At 39.7% G+C, this 20,956-nt stretch overlaps 1 protein-coding gene across 7 annotated transcripts in view; it reads left to right on the plus strand.

Annotated features, from left to right (window-relative positions):
* Positions 1 to 20,956, plus strand: part of NXPE3 (neurexophilin and PC-esterase domain family member 3) — a 50,836-nt gene that overhangs the window by 12,729 nt on the left and 17,151 nt on the right. For all 7 annotated transcript variants that reach the window (XM_073009690.1, XM_073009691.1, XM_073009693.1 and 4 more), the window contains one exon: positions 15,326 to 16,080. In XM_073009690.1, coding sequence (XP_072865791.1) covers positions 15,326 to 16,080 — 755 coding nt within the window. The remainder of the gene's footprint in view (positions 1 to 15,325; positions 16,081 to 20,956) is intronic.

The raw sequence follows: 20,956 nt of genomic DNA on the forward strand, positions 1-20,956 counted from the left end.
CCTCTGGGTGTATACCCCATGATAAGATTACTGGGTGGAATGGTAGTTCTGCTTTTAGGCCTTTGAGGAATTGCCATAATGCTTTCCACAATCATTGAACTAATTTTCAACTCATACGAACACTGTTCCCTTTCCTCTTTAGCCTTGCCAGCATCTGTGTTTTTTAAAATTTTTTAATAATAGCTATTCTGACTGGTGTGAGATCTCACTGTGGTTTTTGATTTGCATTTCTCTAATGATCAGTGATATTGAGCTTTTTTTATATGCTCTTTGGCCACATGTGTGTCTTCTTTTAAGAAGTTTCTGTTCATGTCCTTTGCCCACTTTTTAATGGGGTTGTTTCTCTCTTGTAAATTTGTTTAAGTTCCTTATAGATGCTGGGTATTAGACCTTTGTCAGATGCATGGTTTGCAAATATTTTCTCCTGTTCTGCAGGTTGTCTGTTTACTCTGTTGGTAGTTTCTTTTGCTGTGCAGAAGCTCTTAAGTTTAATTAGTGCCCAGTTGTCAATTTCTGCTTTTGTTGGAATTGCTTTTGGTGTTTTTGTCATGAAATCTTTGCCCATTCCTGTGTCTGGGATGGTATTGCCTAGGTTGTCTTCTAGGGTTTTTACAGTTTTGGATTTTACATTTAAATCTTTACTCCATCTTGAGTTGATTTTTGTATATAGTGTAAGGAATGGGTCCAGTTTCAATTTTTTGCATATGGCTAGCCAGTTATTCCAGCACTGTTTATTGAATAGGGAGTCTTTTCCTCATTGCTTGTTTTTGTCAGCTTTGTTGAAGATCAGATTGGTTGTAAATGTGTGGCCTTGTTTCTGGATTCTCTATTCTGTTTTGTTGGTCTCTGTGCCTGTTTCTGTACCAGTACTATGCTGTTTTGGTTACTGTAGCCTTGTAGTATAGTTTGAAGTCAGGTAACATGATGACTCCAGCTTTGTTATTTTTGCTTAGGATTGCCTTGGCTATTCAGGCTCTTTTTGGTTCCACATGAATTTTAAAATAGTTTTTTCTGGTTTTATGAAGAATGTTGTCGGTAGTTTGATAGGAATAGCATTGAATCTGTAAATTGCTTTGGGCAGTATAGCCATTTTAATTATATTGATTCTTCTTATTCATGAGCATGGAATGTTCTTCCATTTGTTTGTGTCTTCTCTGATTTCTTTGAATAGTGTTTCATAATCCTCATTTTAGAGCTCTTTCACCTCCTTTGTTAGCTGTATTCATGAGTATTTTATTCTTTTTGTGACAACTGTGAATGGGATTGCCTTTCTGATTTGGCTCTCAGTTTGGCTGTTGTTGATGTATAGGAATGCTAGTGATTTTTGTACATTGTTTTTGTATTCTGAAACTTTGCTGAAGTTGTTAATTGGACAGGCTTTTGGGCTGAGATTATGGGTTTTTCTAGATATAGAATCTTATTGTCTGCAAACAGAGATAGTTTGATTTCCTCTCTTCTTATTTGGATGCCCTTTATTTCTTTCTGTTGCCTGATCCTTTGGCTAGGATTTCCAATGTTGGATATAAGTGGTGAGAGGTGACATCCTTTTCTTGTGCTGGTTTTCACGGGGAATGCTTCCAGCTTTTGCCCATTCATATTGATGTTGTCTGTGGTGTTTTTATATTTAAAGCAAGTTTCTTCTAGCTAGCATGTAATTGGATCTTGTTTTTTAATATAGTCTGATAATCTCTGCCTTTTAGTTGGGGTGCTTAGCCTGTTTACCTTTAATATATTTTTTGAAAGCATTATGGTTACATCTACCATTTTGCTGTTGGTTTTATATTTGTCCCACCTCTTCTTTATTCCCTTCTTCCTTTTATTCTGCCTTTTTTTTTTGTATTACTTGACAAGGTGTTTTTGTGTGTGTATGTTTTTTTGTTTTTGTTTTTGTTTTTTAATCTGTGCTTTTCCAGTCTGGCTGGTAGGAAGTACTATTCCTATATAAACTCAGGTTACTGGTTTTTTACTTTTCTATTTTTTTAATTTTTGCTTTCAGGTAGTTCTTTCCCCAGCCTCCAATAGTTTCCTTATACACATAGGCTCATAATTGCTCTGTTGAATACTTGAGTGGGACTCTCTGTAGATCTCTTGTGTTATTTTTCTTCATAGTTGTTCTGCTTTCCTGTGAATTATAATCACCATGGTCTTTAAGACTCTCAGCCTCATCTCCTTGCCTTGGGTGGTTTGCCTTGCTCCACCTGGGCTCCTCTTCCTGTGCTGCAACCTGGAAACTCTCTCAAGACGCTAAGCAAAGGACAGTCCTAGGGCTCACCTCGTTTGTTTACTGTCTATTAGGCATCACTGTGTTTTATTGTCTGATGCCTAGTGTCTGGAAAACCATTGTTTCATATATTTTGGCTTTTGTTTTCAGCTGTTTCATGTGGGAGGCTAAAGTGCATTACTGTTTCTCTATCTTGGCCGGAAGTGGAAGTTTGAGGGACTTGAATTTGTGGGGAAAGAGATTACAGAGAGGCTGAAAAGGGGGAGGAGAGGATGAGATCTAGAGCACAGATGGAGCACATAACCTTTCATAGGACAAGGAATGTGAGGATATTGTGAGTATTCTTATTTTATTAATTTTACAGGAGGAGCCACGTTCCTTTCTCTGACCTAAGAGGGAAATATATCATGATGGTTGGTAATGCAGATACATTTGCTGCCAGAGAGTAGGACATTCAGGGATTTTCTGGCTGTGAAGGAGATGGAAGGTAGAAGGAGGGTAGAGCCCAGGAGGTTTGTGTACAGGGGTTTGAAATAATGGTTTTCTAGATGGAGTTTGAAATAATGGATTTCTAGATGGAGTAGGATGGCAGAGGGAAAATAAATTTCAAGACCTTAAGTGTGCATGGCACTTACCTGCATTGCTTTTGTGAATGTGTGTGCTAATTTTATCATATTCAACACACTAAATATTACAATAGAGAAAAAAGATAGTTGTGTGGGTCTTGGGTAGAGAAGGAGGAAGGCAAAGGGAGAGACCGAGAGACTTGAGAGGGTAGGCCACGGTCCCACATCAGTAATGTTATAACAGTCAGGAGGAAATGCTAGAAAATTATTCTTTTGTTCCACTTTAGTTCTTGGAAACTTCCGTACTTAATGCCAGCTAAAAGCTCTAATTATTTGAACAAACCAACTCTTTTCTACCGAATGGAGAAGGGAGGTATCAATATTGAATAAACAGTTGTGATTTTGGAAATCAGATACATCTTTTAGTGGAGGGAGCTATAAGCATTTTCACCTGTCTGAAGAGGTCATCTTGTCCAGCATGGTACTGTTGTCATGAATTTTAAGCTGCTTATTACTGTGATGATAATTGATAAAGAAGCTTGGAGTAAATGGGGAAAAACTCTGGCTCTGAAATTTGGCAGTCTCTCACTCCCTAATCCCTTTCCCTACTATGCTTCTGACACTTAACTGTACTCTTGTGATTGGAGTATCTTACCAGTTTCTAAAAAGCAGACTCAATTTTAATTAAAAATATTACATAAGATGGCGCAATGGCTCATACCTAGATTCCTAGCACATTGGGAGGCCCAGGTGGGTGGATCTTCTGAGGTCAGGAGTTTGAGACCAGCCTGGCCAACATGGTGAAACCCCCATCTCTACTAAAAATACAAAAAAGCTGGGCCTAGTAGCGGGTGCCTATAATCCTAGCTACTCGGGAGGCTGAGACACGAGAATCACTTGAATCCTGGTGTCAGAGGTTGCACTGAGCCGAGATTGCAACACTGCACTTCACCCTGGGCAACAAAGTGAGACATGTCTAAAACAAACAAACAAACAAACAGAAAAACTCAAAAAACAGCCCATAATATGAGAAGGGGGTATTTGTAGGAATATCTAACAAAAGGTTGGAGGGAGAATTGCAGCCTTTTATTTCTGTGATAAGCTCTCATTGAGAAAGTTCTGCATTTTTTTTCTTTTGCCTTATTCATTGATATTTTAGATATGCATTATAACACCTGTGTATTAGGACTTTGGGCTTCAAGTAAAGACACCTGTTTCAAGCTAATGGTAATACATATTACTCATTTGAATAGAAGTCAGTGGATAGGTTGGGCATAGTTCTTTTGGGAATCAGCCTCTGTTTGTCTGTAAGCCTCTTAACTGTGCCTTCTTTTGTATGTTACCTTTTATCTATGGCATCCTCCTTCATGGTTGATTGTAGGATGGCTGCCGGAGTAATGGCGTTTTTGCTTTCGTGTACATGTCCACCTGAAGAAGCAGTTATTCTCTTGAAACGATCTCAAAATACTGTGTTTTTTAATTCATAAGTAAAATTCAAATAGCTGTTAGCAGCGGGGATTAGTGGTGCCTGGATTTGGCTGCATGCAAGCATAAGCCTCCAGCAACCTCTTCTGGTTCTCTTAGTCCAGAATTGGGTCACATGCCCATTCCTGAACCAACCATTTACCTGGGATTACCCCTCCATCAGTTAGGCCCACCCCTGAGCTGAGAGGTCAGCAAACAGCATTGCTGTGGCTCAGTAGGCCAGGAGTAAAATGGATGTGGGACAGGCAATCACCATGTTCACTCTAGCCCATAGGTTATGATGACTCGAGGAGTGAGCCATCTGTTTGGTGTTTCCTGTTAGCTCTGAACCTAAAAAGATGGCAGGCGTGAAGTTGCCGTTGTCTTTAGGAAAGTTAAGCAGATTGACATTTTTGCATTTTTGTCATTTGCAAGTAAAATTTAGGGGAGTTACCACCAAATGTATGGTGATTTCTGGATTGGGTTGCATGTGTCAGTCAGTTGGGTGAGGAAGAGAGGAAAAGGTTAGGAAGAAGAGCTATGCTGTTATCACACGGTGCATGATTTGGTCCTTAATGGTGTGTCACAGACTTACAACAACTAAAAAGGAGAGGGTGGCTGGAACATTTCCTGAAAGGTAATCAGTAAGGTAATAAAGGGAATTTTTCAAAGTCAGTTTTGTTTTCCCCATGCCATTTTTAAAATAAACAAATACTGCCATGTACCCTTCAAAATGAAGGCTCCTAGATGGGATTCTTTAAAATGAAAATCTGTGTGTGTTAGTATAAAATGAGAGGGGAAAAATGCAGAATCTAAGATTCTTGTATCTTGAGATTATTTTTACCTTATGTAGGATTTTGCAGTGGTTTGCCGTAGGTGGGGAGCCTGAGGCCTTCTTTAAGTGTTTGGCTAGAAACAAGGAAACGCTATAGCTCTTGAAGAGAGAAATTTTTGGTTTTGCTTTGTTGTTGTTTATTCCCCTGCAGTTTAACTAATTGCATAATGTAAGGTGTAGTTTTCTACATCTTAGGTAGGTTAGTTATATGCCTCAGGTTAGGTATATAACTTTTTTCCTGCCCATTTGTTCCTGTATCCTGTTTGCTAATAAAGTAGTTCATGGAATGCATGGAAATTTCCAAGAATGGAGAATGGTATTAAGTACACAATTGGATTCCCTCCCCATTCTTTACTCTGAGTGAATATAATTGCTTATTTTTAATTATTTGGGTAGTTAGCACTAATTATACATTACATACTTATATCTTGATTTGTGAACCTTACGAGTTATCTCCTGACTTGCTCATATGAGGCAGTGTAGCATGGTGGTTAAGAACACAGGTGTCAATTCAGACAGCTTGGCTTCTAATCCTCTGCTGCTTCTGACCTACATGGCCTTGAGGAAATTATTAAGCTATTCTTTGCCTCAGTTTCCTCTTCTATCAAATGGACATAATAACAGGACTTACCACATGTGATAATTTGAACAGTGAATTTAAAGATTCATGTAAACTGTTTACAAGAGTATCCAGCACATAAGTGCTCACAATAAATGCCGGGTGTTTCTGCTACTGCTGTTTTTTTCTTTTTCTTTTTCTTTTTTTTAAGCACAGGGTCTCACTCTGTTGCCCAGGCTAGAGTGCAGTGGCACAGTCATTGTTCACTGTAACCTCTAACTCCTGGGCTCAAGCAATCCTCATATATGTATACACACATATATGTACACACATACATGTACACACACATATACACACACATATATATGCACATATATATATGCACTACTCATTCTTTCTTATTTACTTACTTATTATTATTTTTTTGAGATGGAGTCTCACTCTATCGCCCAACCTGGAGTGCAGTGGTGCAATGTTGGTTCACTGCAACCTCCGCCTCCCAGGTTCAAACATATATATATATGCACATATATATGTGTGTGTGTGTGTGTGTGTGTGTATATATATATATATTTTTTTTTCTTTTAAAGTTTTTGAGACAGGGTCTTGTTCTGTTGTCCAGGCTGGAGCACAGTGGCACGATCTCAGCGCACCGCAACCTCTGCCTCCTGCATTCAAGCAATTCTTATGCTTCAGCCTCCTGAATAGCTAAAATTACAGGTGTGCACCACCACACCTAGCTTAATTTTTGTATTTTTAGTAGAGATGGGGTTTCACCCTGTTGCCCAGGCTAGTCTCGAACTCTTGAGCTTAAGCGATCCCGGTCTGCCCACCTCTGCCCCAAAGTGCTGGGATTACAGGTGTGAGCCACTGTGCCCAGCCTAGTTTTAATTTATATTTATTTATGTATTTGTTAGAGACAAGGTCTTGCTCTGTTGCTCAGGTTGGAGTTCTGTGGTGTGATTATAGCTCACTACTACCTGGAGCTCCTGGGTTCAGTGATCCTCCCAGCTTAGCCTTTCATGTAGCTTAGGACTACAGGCATGTGCCACCACGCTTGGCTAACTTTTAAAAAAAATTTATTGTAGAGATCGGGTCTTGCTATGTTGCCTGGGCTGGTCTTAAACTCCTGGCCTTAAGCAGTTCTTCTGCCTTAGCCTCCCAAAGTGTTGGAATTACAGGCATGAGCCACTGCACCCGACCTACTACTGTTAATGAAAGATAAGGCCTCTGCTTACTTCATTCTCCTTCCACAATTTGTAAAATTAATTTTATTTCTATATATAACATTAAATAATGTATTTAGACCTTTTATTTCCCCAACAGCCTAATATATCTTAACTTCCTACTCTAAGTGATGAAGAAAGCACTACTCATTCTTTCTTATTTACTTATTTATTATTTTTTTGAGATGGAGTCTCACTCTATCGCCCAACCTGGAGTGCAGTGGTGCAATGTTGGTTCACTGCAACCTCCGCCTCCCAGGTTCAAACAGTTCTCTGCCTCAGCCTTCTGAGTAGCTGGGATTACAGGCACCTGCCATCATGCTCGGCTAATTTTTCTGTTTTTAGTAGAGACGTGGGGTTTCAGCATGTTGGCCAGGCTGGTCTTGAACTCCTGATCTCGTGATCCACCTGCCTTAGCCTCCCAAAGTGCTGGCATTACAGATGTGAGCCACCGCACCCGGCCTACTTCATTCTTTTATATTTGATTTCCACTAGTGATAATATTACTTTTGCATCATTAGGTGGATTCTTTATGGACTGTGTCCTTCAAGGAATTGGTCCATTTCATCTGGGTTATCCAATTTATGGTCATAAAATTGTTCATAATAGTCCTTTATTCCTTTAATGTCCATGGGATCTGTAGTGATGGCCTCCTTTTCATTTCTGATATTAATAATTTGTGTCCTCCCTCTTTTTTTCTTAGCCTAGCTAGAGGCTTATCAATTTTATCGATCTTTTAAAAAACCAGCTTTGGGTTTCATTGATTTTTCTTTATTAATTTCCTGTTTTCAACTTCATTGATTTCTGCTATCGTATTTATTATTTTTCTTCTGCTTATTTTTTTTTTTTTTTTTTTTTTTTTTTTTTTTTTTAAATTTATTTATTATTATTAAACTTCAAGTTGTAGGGTACATGTGCACAATGTGCAGGTTTGCTACATATGTATACTTGTGCCATGTTGGTGTGCTGCACCCATCAACTCGTCATTTACATCAGGTATAACTCCCAAAGCAATCCCTCCCCCCTCCCCCCTCCCCATGATAGGCCCCGGTGTGTGATGTTCCCCTTCCCGAGTCCAAGTGATCTTATTGTTCAGTTCCCACCTACGAGTGAGAACATGCGGTGTTTGGTTTTCTGTTCTTGTGATAGTTTGCTAAGAATGATGGTTTCCAGCTGCATCCATGTCCCTACAAAGGACACAAACTCATCCTTTTTTATGGCTGCATAGTATTCCATGGTGTATATGTGCCACATTTTCTTAATCCAATCTGTCACTGATGGACATTTGGGTTGATTCCAAGTCTTTGCTATTGTGAATAGTGCTGCAATAAACATACGTGTGCATGTGTCCTTATAGCAGCATAATTTATAATCCTTTGGGTATATACCCAGTAATGGGATGGCTGGGTCATATGGTACATCTAGTTCTAGATCCTTGAGGAATCGCCATACTGTTTTCCATAATGGTTGAACTAGTTTACACTCCCACCAACAGTGTAAAAGTGTTCCTATTTCTCCACATCCTCTCCAGCACCTGTTGTTTCCTGACTTTTGAATGATCGCCATTCTAACTGGTGTGAGATGGTATCTCATTGTGGTTTTGATTTGCATTTCTCTGATGGCCAGTGATGATGAGCATTTTTTCATGTGTCTGTTGGCTGTATGAATGTCTTCTTTTGAGAAATGTCTGTTCATATCCTTTGCCCACTTTTGGATGGGGTTGTTTGTTTTTTTCTTGTAAATTTGTTTGAGTTCTTTGTAGGTTCTGGATATTAGCCCTTTGTCAGATGAGTAGATTGCAAAAATTTTCTCCCATTCTGTAGGTTGCCTGCTCACTCTGATGGTAGTTTCTTTTGCTGTGCAGAAGCTCTTTAGTTTGATGAGATCCCATTTGTCAATTTTGGCTTTTGTTGCCGTTGCTTTTGGTGTTTTAGACATGAAGTCTTTGCCCATGCCTATGTCCTGAATGGTACTACCTAGGTTTTCCTCTAGGATTTTTATGGTATTAGGTCTAACATTTAAGTCTCTAATCCATCTTGAATTAATTTTCGTATAAGGAGTAAGGAAAGGATCCAGTTTCAGCTTTCTACTTATGGCTAGCCAGTTTTCCCAGCACCATTTATTAAATAGGGAATCCTTTCCCCATTTCTTGTTTCTCTCAGGTTTGTCAAAGATCAGATGGCTGTAGATATGTGGTATTATTTCTGAGGACTCTGTTCTGTTCCATTGGTCTATATCTCTGTTTTGGTACCAGTACCATGCTGTTTTGGTTACTGTAGCCTTGTAGTATAGTTTGAAGTCAGGTAGCGTGATGCCTCCAGCTTTGTTCTTTTGACTTAGGATTGTCTTGGAGATGCGGGCTCTTTTTTGGTTCCATATGAACTTTAAAGCAGTTTTTTCCAATTCTGTGAAGAAGCTCATTGGTAGCTTGATGGGGATGGCATTGAATCTATAAATTACCTTGGGCAGTATGGCCATTTTCACGATATTGATTCTTCCTATCCATGAGCATGGTATGTTCTTCCATTTGTTTGTGTCCTCTTTGATTTCACTGAGCAGTGGTTTGTAGTTCTCCTTGAAGAGGTCCTTTACATCCCTTGTAAGTTGGATTCCTAGGTATTTTATTCTCTTTGAAGCAATTGTGAATGGAAGTTCATTCCTGATTTGGCTCTCTGTTTGACTGTCACTGGTGTATAAGAATGCTTGTGATTTTTGCACATTAATTTTGTATCCTGAGACTTTGCTGAAGTTGCTGATCAGCTTAAGGAGATTTTGGGCTGAGACAATGGGGTTTTCTAAATATAAAATCATGTCGTCTGCAAACAGGGACAATTTGACTTCTTCTTTTCCTAACTGAATCCCCTTGATTTCTTTCTCTTGCCTGATTGCCCTAGCCAGAACTTCCAACACTATGTTGAATAGGAGTGGTGAGAGAGGGCATCCCTGTCTTGTGCCAGTTTTCAAAGGGAATTTTTCCAGTTTTTGCCCATTCAGTATGATATTGGCTGTGGGTTTGTCATAAATAGCTCTTATTATTTTGAGGTACGTTCCATCAATACCGAATTTATTGAGCGTTTTTAGCATGAAGGGCTGTTGAATTTTGTCAAAAGCCTTTTCTGCATCTATTGAGATAATGATGTGGTTCTTGTCTTTGGTTCTGTTTATATGCTGGATTATGTTTATTGATTTGCGAATGTTGAACCAGCCTTGCATCCCAGGGATGAAGCCCACTTGATCATGGTGGATAAGCTTTTTGATGTGCTGCTGAATCCGGTTTGCCAGTATTTTATTGAGGATTTTTGCATCGATGTTCATCAGGGATATTGGTCTAAAATTCTCTTTTTTTGTTGTGTCTCTGCCAGGCTTTGGTATCAGGATGATGTTGGCCTCATAAAATGAGTTAGGGAGGATTCCCTCTTTTTCTATTGATTGGAATAGTTTCAGAAGGAATGGTACCAGCTCCTCCTTGTACCTCTGGTAGAATTCAGCTGTGAATCCATCTGGTCCTGGACTTTTTTTGGTTGGTAGGCTATTAATTATTGCCTCAATTTCAGAGCCTACTATTGGTCTATTCAGGGATTCAACTTCTTCCTGGTTTAGTCTTGGAAGAGTGTAAGTGTCCAGGAAATTATCCATTTCTTCTAGATTTTCCAGTTTATTTGCGTAGAGGTGTTTATAGTATTCTCTGATGGTAGTTTGTATTTCTGTGGGGTCGGTGGTGATATCCCCTTTATCATTTTTAATTGCGTCGATTTGATTCTTCTCTCTTTTCTTCTTTATTAGTCTTGCTAGTGGTCTGTCAATTTTGTTGATCTTTTCAAAAAACCAACTCCTGGATTCATTGATTTTTTGGAGGGTTTTTTGTGTCTCTATCTCCTTCAGTTCTGCTCTGATCTTAGTTATTTCTTGCCTTCTGCTAGCTTTCGAATGTGTTTGCTCTTGCTTCTCTAGTTCTTTTAATTGCGATGTTAGAGTGTCAATTTTAGATCTTTCCTGCTTTCTCTTGTGGGCATTTAGTGCTATAAATTTCCCTCTACACACTGCTTTAAATGTGTCCCAGAGATTCTGGTATGTTGTATCTTTGTTCTCATTGGTTTCAAAGAACATCTTTATTTCTGCCTTCATTTCGTTATGTACCCAGTAGTCATTCAGGAGCAGGTTGTTCAGTTTCCATGTAGTTGAGCGGTTTTGATTGAGTTTCTTAGTCCTGAGTTCTAATTTGATTGCACTGTGGTCTGAGAGACAGTTTGTTATAATTTCTGTTCTTGTACATTTGCTGAGGAGTGCTTTACTTCCAATTACGTGGTCAATTTTGGAGTAAGTACGATGTGGTGCTGAGAAGAATGTATATTCTGTTGATTTGGGGTGGAGAGTTCTATAGATGTCTATTAGGTCTGCTTGCTGCAGAGATGAGTTCAATTCCTGGATATCCTTGTTAACTTTCTGTCTCGTTGATCTGTCTAATGTTGACAGTGGAGTGTTGAAGTCTCCCATGATTATTGTATGGGAGTCTAAGTCTCTTTGTAAGTCTCTAAGGACTTGCTTTATGAATCTGGGTGCTCCTGTATTGGGTGCATATATATTTAGGATAGTTAGCTCTTCCTGTTGAATTGATCCCTTTACCATTATGTAATGGCCTTCTTTGTCTCTTTTGATCTTTGATGGTTTAAAGTCTGTTTTATCAGAGACTAGTATTGCAACCCCCGCTTTTTTTTGTTCTCCATTTGCTTGGTAAATCTTCCTCCATCCCTTTATTTTGAGCCTATGTATGTCTCTGCGTGTGAGATGCGTCTCCTGAATACAGCAGACTGATGGATCTTGACTCTTTATCCAGTTTGCCAGTCTGTGTCTTTTAATTGGAGCATTTAGTCCATTTACATTTAAGGTTAAGATTGTTATGTGTGAACTTGATCCTGCCATTATGATATTAACTGGTTATTTTGCTCGTTAGTTGATGCAGTTTCTTCCTAGCCTTGATGGTCTTTACATTTTGGCATGTTTTTGCAATGGCTGGTACTGGTTGTTCCTTTCCATGTTTAGTGCTTCCTTCAGGGTCTCTTGTAAGGCAGGCCTAGTGGTGACAAAATCTCTAAGCATTTGCTTATCTGTAAAGGATTTTATTTCTCCTTCACTTATGAAACTTAGTTTGGCTGGATATAAAATTCTGGGTTTAAAATTCTTTTCTTTAAGAATGTTGAATATTGGCCCCCACTCTCTTCTGGCTTGAAGAGTTTCTGCCGAGAGATCTGCTGTTAGTCTGATGGGCTTCCCTTTGTGGGTAACCCGACCTTTCTCTCTGGCTGCCCTTAAGATTTTTTCCTTCATTTCAACTTTGGTGAATCTGGCAATTATGTGTCTTGGAGTTGCTCTTCTCGAGGAATATCTTTGTGGCGTTCTCTGTATTTCCTGGATTTGAATGTTGGCCTGCCCTACTAGGTTGGGGAAGTTCTCCTGGATGATATCCTGAAGAGTGTTTTCCAACTTGGTTCCATTTTCCCCCTCACTTTCAGGCACCCCAATCAGACGTAGATTTGGTCTTTTTACATAATCCCATACTTCTTGCAGGCTTTGTTCATTTCTTTTTCTTCTTTTTTCTTTTGGTTTCTCTTCTCGCTTCATTTCATTCATTTGATCCTCCATCGCTGACATTCTTTCTTCCAGTTGATCGAGACGGTTACTGAAGCTTGTGCATTTGTCACGTATTTCTCGTGCCATGGTTTTCGTCTCTTTCATTTCGTTTGTGAGCTTCTCTGCATTAATTACTCTAGCCATCAATTCTTCCACTTTTTTTTCAAGATTTTTAGTTTCTTTGCGCTGGGTACGTAATTCCTCCTTTAGCTCTGAGAAATTTGATGGACTGAAGCCTTCTTCTCTCATCTCGTCGAAGTCATTCTCCGTCCAGCTTTGATCCGTTGCTGGCGATGAGCTGCGCTCCTTTGCCGGGGGAGATGCGCTCTTATTTTTTGAATTTCCAGCTTTTCTGCCCTGCTTTTTCCCCATCTTTGTGGTTTTATCTGCCTCTGGTCTTTGATGATGGTGATGTACTGATGGGGTTTTGGTGTAGGTGTCCTTCCTGTTTGATAGCTTTCCTTCTAACAGTCAGGATCCTCAGCTGTAGGTTGTAGCTGTAGGAGATTGCTTGAGGTACACTCCAGACCCTGTTTGCCTGGGTATCAGCAGCAGAGGCTGCAGAAGATAGAATATTTCTGAACAGCGAGTGTACCTGTCTGATTCTTGCTTTGGAATCTTCCTCTCAGGGGTGTACTCCACCCTGTGAGGTGTGGGGTGTCAGACTGCCCCTAGTGGGGGATGTCTCCCAGTTAGGCTACTCAGGGGTCAGGGACCCACTTGAGCAGGGAGTCTGTCCCTTCTCAGATCTCAACCTCCGTGTTGGGAGATCCACTGCTCTCTTCAAAGCTGTCAGAGTCGTTTGCCTCTGCAGAGGTTTCTGCTGCTTTTATTTATCTGTGCCCTGTCCCCAGAGGTGGAGTCTCCAGAGACAGGCAGGTTTCCTTGAGCTGCTGTGAGCTCCACCCAGTTGGAGCTTCCCAGCAGCTTTGTTTACCTACTTAAGCCTCAGCAATGGCGGGCGCCCCTCCCCCAGCCTTGCTGCTGCCTTGCCGGTAGATCACAGACTGCTGTGCTAGCAATGAGGGAGGCTCCGTGGGTGTGGGACACTCCCGGCCAGGTGTGGGATATGATCTCCTGGTGTGCCTGTCTGCTTAAAGCGCAGTATTGGGGTGGGAGTTACCCAATTTTCCAGGTGTTGTGTGTCTCAGTTCCCCTGGCTAGGAAAAGGGATTCCCTTCCCCCTTGCGCTTTCCAGGTGAGGCAATGCCTCGCCCTGCTTCAGCTCTCGCTGGTCGGGCTGCAGCAGCTGACCAGCACCGATCGTCTGGCACTCCCCAGTGAGATGAACCCAGTACCTCAGTTGAAAATGCAGAAATCGCTGGTCTTCTGTGTCGCTCGCGCTGGGAGTTGGAGACTGGAGCTGTTCCTATTCGGCCATCTTGCTCCGGCAGTACTTTCTTTTGGTCTCTGCTATTTTACAACAGTGCCCCAGGTTCAATCCCAGCTTAGGGAATGAGTACTTTTTGGTTAATATCTGTAACTTTTACCATTTGCTGATGCTCTTCCCCTCCATGAACAACTTCTAGCTTCCTTTTTTTTTTTTTTTTTTGAGATGGAGTCTCACTTTGTTGCAAGGCTGGAGTACAGTGGCACGATCTCGGCTCACTGCAACCTCCCCCTCCCGGGTTCAAGCGATTCTCCTCTCTTCTGCTTATTTTGGATATTGTTTGCTCCTCTTTTTCTAGTTTGCTAAGATGTAAGGTTAAATTATTCATTTTAGGTCATTTTTCTTTCCTAAAATATGTATAGTAGTATGAATTTCCCTCTAAGCACTTCTCTTGCTTCATCCTATAGTGTTTAATAAATTAAATTATATTTTTACCTTCACCTAGTTAAAATATTTAAAAATTTCTCATGAGATTTTGTATGTTACCCATTTGTATACCATTTTGGGATTTTTCCAGCTATCTTTCTATATTGATTTCTAGTTTAATTTCATTATGGCTTAAGAGAAGACATTGTATGATTTTTATTTAAAAAAAATTTTTAAGGTGCATTTTATGGCCCAGAATGTGGTCCGTTTTGGTGAATGTTCCATGTGAGCTTGATATGAAGTAGTTTACAGATGTCAACTATATCCAGTTTATTGATGGTGCTGTTGAGTTCAACTATGTCCTTACCGATTTTCTGCCTACTGGATCTGTGTATTTCTGATAGAGGAGTGTTGAAGTCTTAGACTATAATGTAGATTCATCTATTTCTCCGTTAGTTTTTGCTTCACATGTTTTGATACTCATTGGTTAGGTACTTACATATTAAGGGTTGTTATTTATTTATTTTTTTTTGAGAATTGACTCCTTTATTATTGTGTAATGACCCCCTTTATCTTTGATAAGTTTCCTTGCTTTGAAATCTGCTCTGAAATTAATATAGCTGCTACTGGTTTCTGTGGGTTAGTGTTAGCATGGTATATCTTTCTCCATTCCTTTCCTTTCCTTTTTTCTTGGTGTTTCACCATCTTAGGTTGGACTGCGTGGCTAAAGTGGGCTGGAGTTGGGTGTTTCCCTTGTCTCAGGTTGGTTAGGCTCTGATAAAACTCTAATAGGCTAGGTACTGATAAAGTAGTTTCTCTTGAGGGGCAGCTTTGTTTAGAACAACACAGTGCTCTGCATACTTCAAAATGAGTCCTTTTCCCTTTCCCTTCCTGGAAGCCCAAGGGGATTTTTTCTTTGATATTCACTGTGAGAATCCTGGAGCTCAAACTCACTGTGTGAGCTCCTGGAGCTAAAACTCACAGAAGTGTGGGGAGCCCTCTGAATTTATGCCGAAAATACAGAGACCTATTATAGTGGTAATTTCTGTTGTTTGTGTCTTCTTCTTTAGTACTTGGACCATGAGACTGTTTCAGCCACATTCATCGACAGCAGTGGACAGTTTCTTTCCTCCCAGGTGACAGGAATTAGCCGAAATCCTTACTGCGGCTATGATCAGCAGACCCTGTCCAGCCAGGAGCGCGTGGAGGAGGACTCCTTGCTGGCTGCCTTGCACCGACAGGTTCCCGATGTGGGCCCAGTTCCCTTTGTGAAAAGCACTGACCCTTCTTCTAGCTACTTTGTCATCTTGAACTCTGCTGCCTTCTTTCAGGTGGGAAGCCAGCTGGAGGTGCTGGTTCATGTACAGGATTTTGAAAGGAAGCCCAAGAAGTATGGTGGAGACTACCTGCAGGCCAGAATTCACTCCCCCAAGCTGCAGGCTGGGGCTGTGGGCAGGGTGGTGGACTACCAGAATGGGTTTTACAAGGTTTTCTTTACTTTGTTATGGCCGGGCAAAGTTAAAGTGTCCATATTTCTGGTCCACCCCAGTGAAGGGATCAGAGTTCTTCAGCGCTTACAGGAAGATAAACCAGACAGGGTCTATTTCAAGAGTCTCTTCCGTTCGGGAAGAATTTCTGAAACTACTGAGTGCAACGTGTGTCTTCCTGGGAATCTGCCGCTGTGCAACTTTACAGACCTCTACACTGGGGAGCCCTGGTTCTGCTTCAAACCAAAGAAGCTCCCTTGCAGCAGCAGAATTACCCATTTCAAAGGTGGATACCTGAAGGGTCTCCTAACTGCTGCGGAGAGTGCTTTCTTCCAGAGGTACGTGCTGCTTTTTCTTGGGGATAATTTGAAGAGTTCTTTTCCACTGTCCTTGTCCCATTTAGGAGACTTTCTGGTATTGAGTATGTGTTTCTTATCTCTCTCTTATCGTGGCCCAATTCAGAGGAGGTAGTGAATAAAAAAGTAAACATAGATTTGTATTTTTCGTTAGTGTTTTACAAGTGAAGCTTAGTGCTTATCTAAGTACAAATTAAAGACCTTTTACCCTTGAATTTTTTTCTTTACCCTCATATCTGTTTTACTTTAGAACCACATGGCGTGTTTGCACAGTAGCTGTGTAAGTAAAATCACTTATTCACAGAACAGATAAAAGTTATCCAAGCGCCAGATGTGGTGGTGACTCATGCTTGTAATCCCAGCACTTTGGGAGGATGAAATGGGAGGATCGCTTGAGCCCAGGAGTTTGAGACCAGCCTGGGCAACATAGCAAGACCCCATCTATTTTATGTAAAGAAAAAATATAATCCAAGAACAGGCTGGTAGGCCTAGTAGTCAGGCTGGTGTTTTATCTTTGTATCTAATGAACTGAAACTTTAAAAAGTAACATAATAGCGGTTTTTAAAATCATTTGAACATACTGATTAAAAAACTATGAATATGGCAACATTGCTGGGTTTACTTAATAAGCATAGGAAGTCAGGAATGCCACAGAAGACTATTTTTTAAGCTATATAGTTGTTGAAATTATTGCAGTATTGTGTTCAAATTTCTATTTCAAATATAAGCATAAAATATTTTCAGCATGATGATAAATACATAGAATAATGTGCAGAAAGGAATATGGAACCAATATGAATTACAGTTTGTGTTTTCTTCAACATTTCATAACATTACTAAGAAATAAAAAATTATAAAAGCTACATGGTTAAAAAGTACCATTTTGGCCAAGTGTGGTGGCTCATGACTGTAGTCCCAGCACTTTGGGAGGCTGAGGTGGGAGGAAGGCTGGAACCCAGGAGTTTGAGGTTGCAGTGAGCTGTGATCACAGTTGCACTATAGCCTGGGCAACAGAGTGAGACCCTGCCTCAACAAAAAAGTACAATTGTTTGAAAGAATGTATGCATGCTTTTTACTTTTTAATGGAGTATATTGTTTTTAAACAGTCCTTGGTAGAGATAATTTTTTTCTTGGATAAAAGGGAGGTATTTTTGTTAAGTACATCTGGGCACCCTAAAAAATTTCATAGTTTATGTCCACTCATTACTGGATGGGAGAAAAGTTGCTACCATAAAGTATGTGGTTTGTAGGAGCTCCTAAAATAAAACCCTTCAGTTTTCCACCCTGAAGTCAGCTTTTGGTCATACTGGGTTACTTACATGTCTAGTGGATTCATGCCATACCTTTGAAAGGCCAGCAGAGGGAGCACTACTCAATGTACAGTGTTTACTGTACTGCTGAGAAGACTGGTATTTTCTATGGTTTAGTACAAAATGAAAACAAAATTAAATTTCACAACTCCTCCAAACAAAACCAAAACAAGTTTTTAAATTTTATTCCTGGGTTCAGGTTTCAGACATGCTGTTTATTAGTGACTGAGCAGATTATTTTATTTCTGTGTACTTTTTTGCCTATGTATGAAGACTACTCAGTTACCCTATTTTAGAGGGTTGGTTGGTTGGTTGGTTTTGCAACAGGGTCTCACTTTGCCATCCAGGCTGGAGTGCAGTGGCATGATTGCAGCTCACTGCAGCCTTGACATCCTGGGTTTGAGCGATTCTCCCACCTCAGCCTCCCGAGTGTGCGCCACCTCCCGTGTCAGACTATCGGTGTGCACCACCACACCCAGCTAATTTTTGTATGTTTTGTAGAAATGTGGTTTCACTATGTTGCCCAGGCTGGTCTTGAACCCCTGGGCTCAAGTAGTCCTCCTGCCTTGGCCTCCCAAAGGGCTGGAATTACAGATGTGAGCCACCATGCTCCATTAGAGTTGTGTTTTTAGATTTTTAAATTATTATGGATACATACTAGTTGTACATATTTTTGAGGTAGATATGATATTTTGATACAAGCATATAAAATGTAATGATCAAATAAGGGTAATTGGAGTATCCATTGCCTGAAGCATTTATCATCTTTATGTTGGGAACATTCCAATTCCACTGTCATAATTGTTTTGAAATCTATAGTAAATGATTGGTAACTATAATTGCCCTATAGAGTTATGTTGTCAGTCTACTTAGTGGTCTAGCAAAGAGGAAGAAGCATAGTAATTTTCTCAAATTCCATGTGGAAAATAGAGAAAGTTTAGAGAGCTAACTTAGTGTAAAACTTAAAAGTATTTCTGACTGTAAATTCTACCATTAAAAACAAAAAACACCCGTGAACCCACAAGGATAAAATAATGTGTTTGTCCCTGCCCTTACTTGCATGTCCTGGGTGAGGCTGGTTGATGGTACAGTATTGTAGAATAATTGCAGAATTCTATTTACCTGGTGGAAGTTTGCTGAGAAAACGATGTTTGAGGTGGTGTAAGTTTTTGGAAAGCAAACATTTGACAGAGTCCTCATAATTGGTTTTCATTTTCCATACTTCATTCTCTTTAAGTTCTGAAATATTGCATAAGACCATCTGAAAAGAAAAAGAAAAAGATTTAAATTGATTTTTTGGGGGATCTTTGAGTGTACTGTTTTGAGCTCATGGCCCAAATATGTTGAACTGATAACCTTTTTTATTTCTTTTCCTTGGTAACTCATAACCTTACTTAAGCCAGAAAGAATTAAGAATCTTAGCCTTGGTATTTTGTTCCCTAAATGACAGTTGAACAATTAGAGGAATGTCATCTTTGTTCTTTATCTATAAGGGAATAAAAGTGTTAGTTTTGGAAAGGACAACAGGGGTTTCCTTAAAGATCCTATTAATATAAGGGAAGGCCTTTTGAAAGAATGGGCTTATCACCTACAACATTTCCCTTTTATTTTAGCATGATTGCTGCTTTTTTCTTTCTAACTTTGTATTAAAAATATTGAATCTTTAGAAACATTGCAGGAATAATAACAATGAACTCATATACCTTTAACTTAGATTCACTATTATTAATGTTTTGCCACATTTTGCTTTTCTTTCTCTGTGTTTATATGTATCTGTGTATAATTTTTTCCCCTGAACCATCTGAGAGTATGGTGCAGACGTCATGACTCTGCACTCCATAAATATGCCTCTTATAAGAAAATGGACTTTCTCTAACGTGTAACCATAGTGATCACATTTGGGACATTTATCATTGTTATAGTATTATTATTTAATATGCAGTTCATGTTAGATATTCAAGTTTCTTCAGTTGTCCCAAAAATGACTTCTATAGCTATCTTTTTAATTTTAACTAATTTAATCTATGCTTGCTTACACAGTATGTTTGGTTATCTCTTTAATCCAAAAGAATTCTTTAGCCTATTTTGTTTTGTATGACATTGGCAATTTTGATGTTGCTGTTTTGTAGAATGTCCTTTACTTTTTTTTTTTTTCTCTCTTCTCGAGACAGAGTGTCGCTCTGTCACCCAGGCTGGGGTGCAATGCGGTGATCTCGGCTCACTGTAACCTTCGGCTCACTTTACTTCCTGGGATCAAGTGATTCTTGTGCCTCATCCTCTCGAGTGGCTGGGACTACTAGGCATGCACCACCATACCTGGCTATTTTTTGTATTTTTAGTAGAGATGGAGTTTTGCTGTGTTGGCCGGGCTGGTCTCAAACTCCTGGCCTTAAGGAGATCTGCCCGTCTCGGCCTCCCAAAGTGCAATTATAGGCGTGAGCCACCACGCCCAGTCTGCTTTGGATTTGCTTTATTGTTTTCACTTTCCATGTGATTAGATTGAGGCTAAATATTTTGGCAGGAAAATTATAGAGGAAATTATGTTTTTGCAAGAAAATTATTGTACAATAATAATTATATAATTCTTATAACTATAGACAAGTAAATTGTATATTTTTTTCTTACCATAAAACTCTAAACTCATGAAAGTAGTTTATATGTGCTGTCTTAAAAATCACTTTATTTAAGCTATGAAATTCGATTATGCTCTAATGTGGCCAGGCCTGTATACTTCCTTCATTACTTGTTTTTTGTCTGTCTCCTCTGTGTCAGCTCCGTGAAGAAGGAGATGCTGTGTTTTGCTTACTGTAGTAGCCCTGGATTCTAGGACAGTACCTGGCTTCAGAAGCTTAAGAATTATTTGTTGAATAAACAGTTTTTTCTGAAATTGATGAAATAATAAAAAATGACCACACATTCCCGTATCAAGAGTTTGGGGAGTTAACATTTCATTTTTTTGTTTTTGGTCTAAGTACGTGAGGCCTAGTTTTATTGTGACTCAGTTTCTGGAATAGTTGCCCTGAATTTTCAGTGCTTTTCTCCTTACCTCCACCCTCCCCCACGTTTTAATGCAGCCCTCCAAAAATAGAGTGTGGACTCTAGACCAGGGCCTGTGCTAGGATGCAAAGATGAATGAGGCATCACCCTTGTCTTCGAGTAGAATATGTTTTATTGTATTTTACTTTTTTCCCCTGCTGCCTCCCTCGAGTAGTACATGTTTTAGTAAGGGGAACAGACACTAAAAAGTCCTGGTAATGATGAGCAAAGTACTGCATAAATAAATATCTGGGGGGCAAGTGTCCCACGTAGGACTCCTCTGAGATCTGGAAAAGGCCTAAGGAATCAGATACATGACTTAATGCAGCATGAACTTGCAGCCTGAAAACTAGATAACGACAAAGTAGACATTCTTGTCAGTGTGAGCCATTCTCTGAGTCCAAGGGGAGTACATCATTCAAACCAGAATTGGTCATTTTGGAGTTTGTGCTCTTAGCAGTATACAGTGGAGTGAAATTTTAAGAATCAATTTAATTTTTTTCAGTTTTTAT

Source organism: Chlorocebus sabaeus, chromosome 22, assembly GCF_047675955.1.
Source record: "Chlorocebus sabaeus isolate Y175 chromosome 22, mChlSab1.0.hap1, whole genome shotgun sequence".
In the NCBI taxonomy this organism is placed as follows: Eukaryota; Metazoa; Chordata; class Mammalia; order Primates; family Cercopithecidae; genus Chlorocebus; species Chlorocebus sabaeus.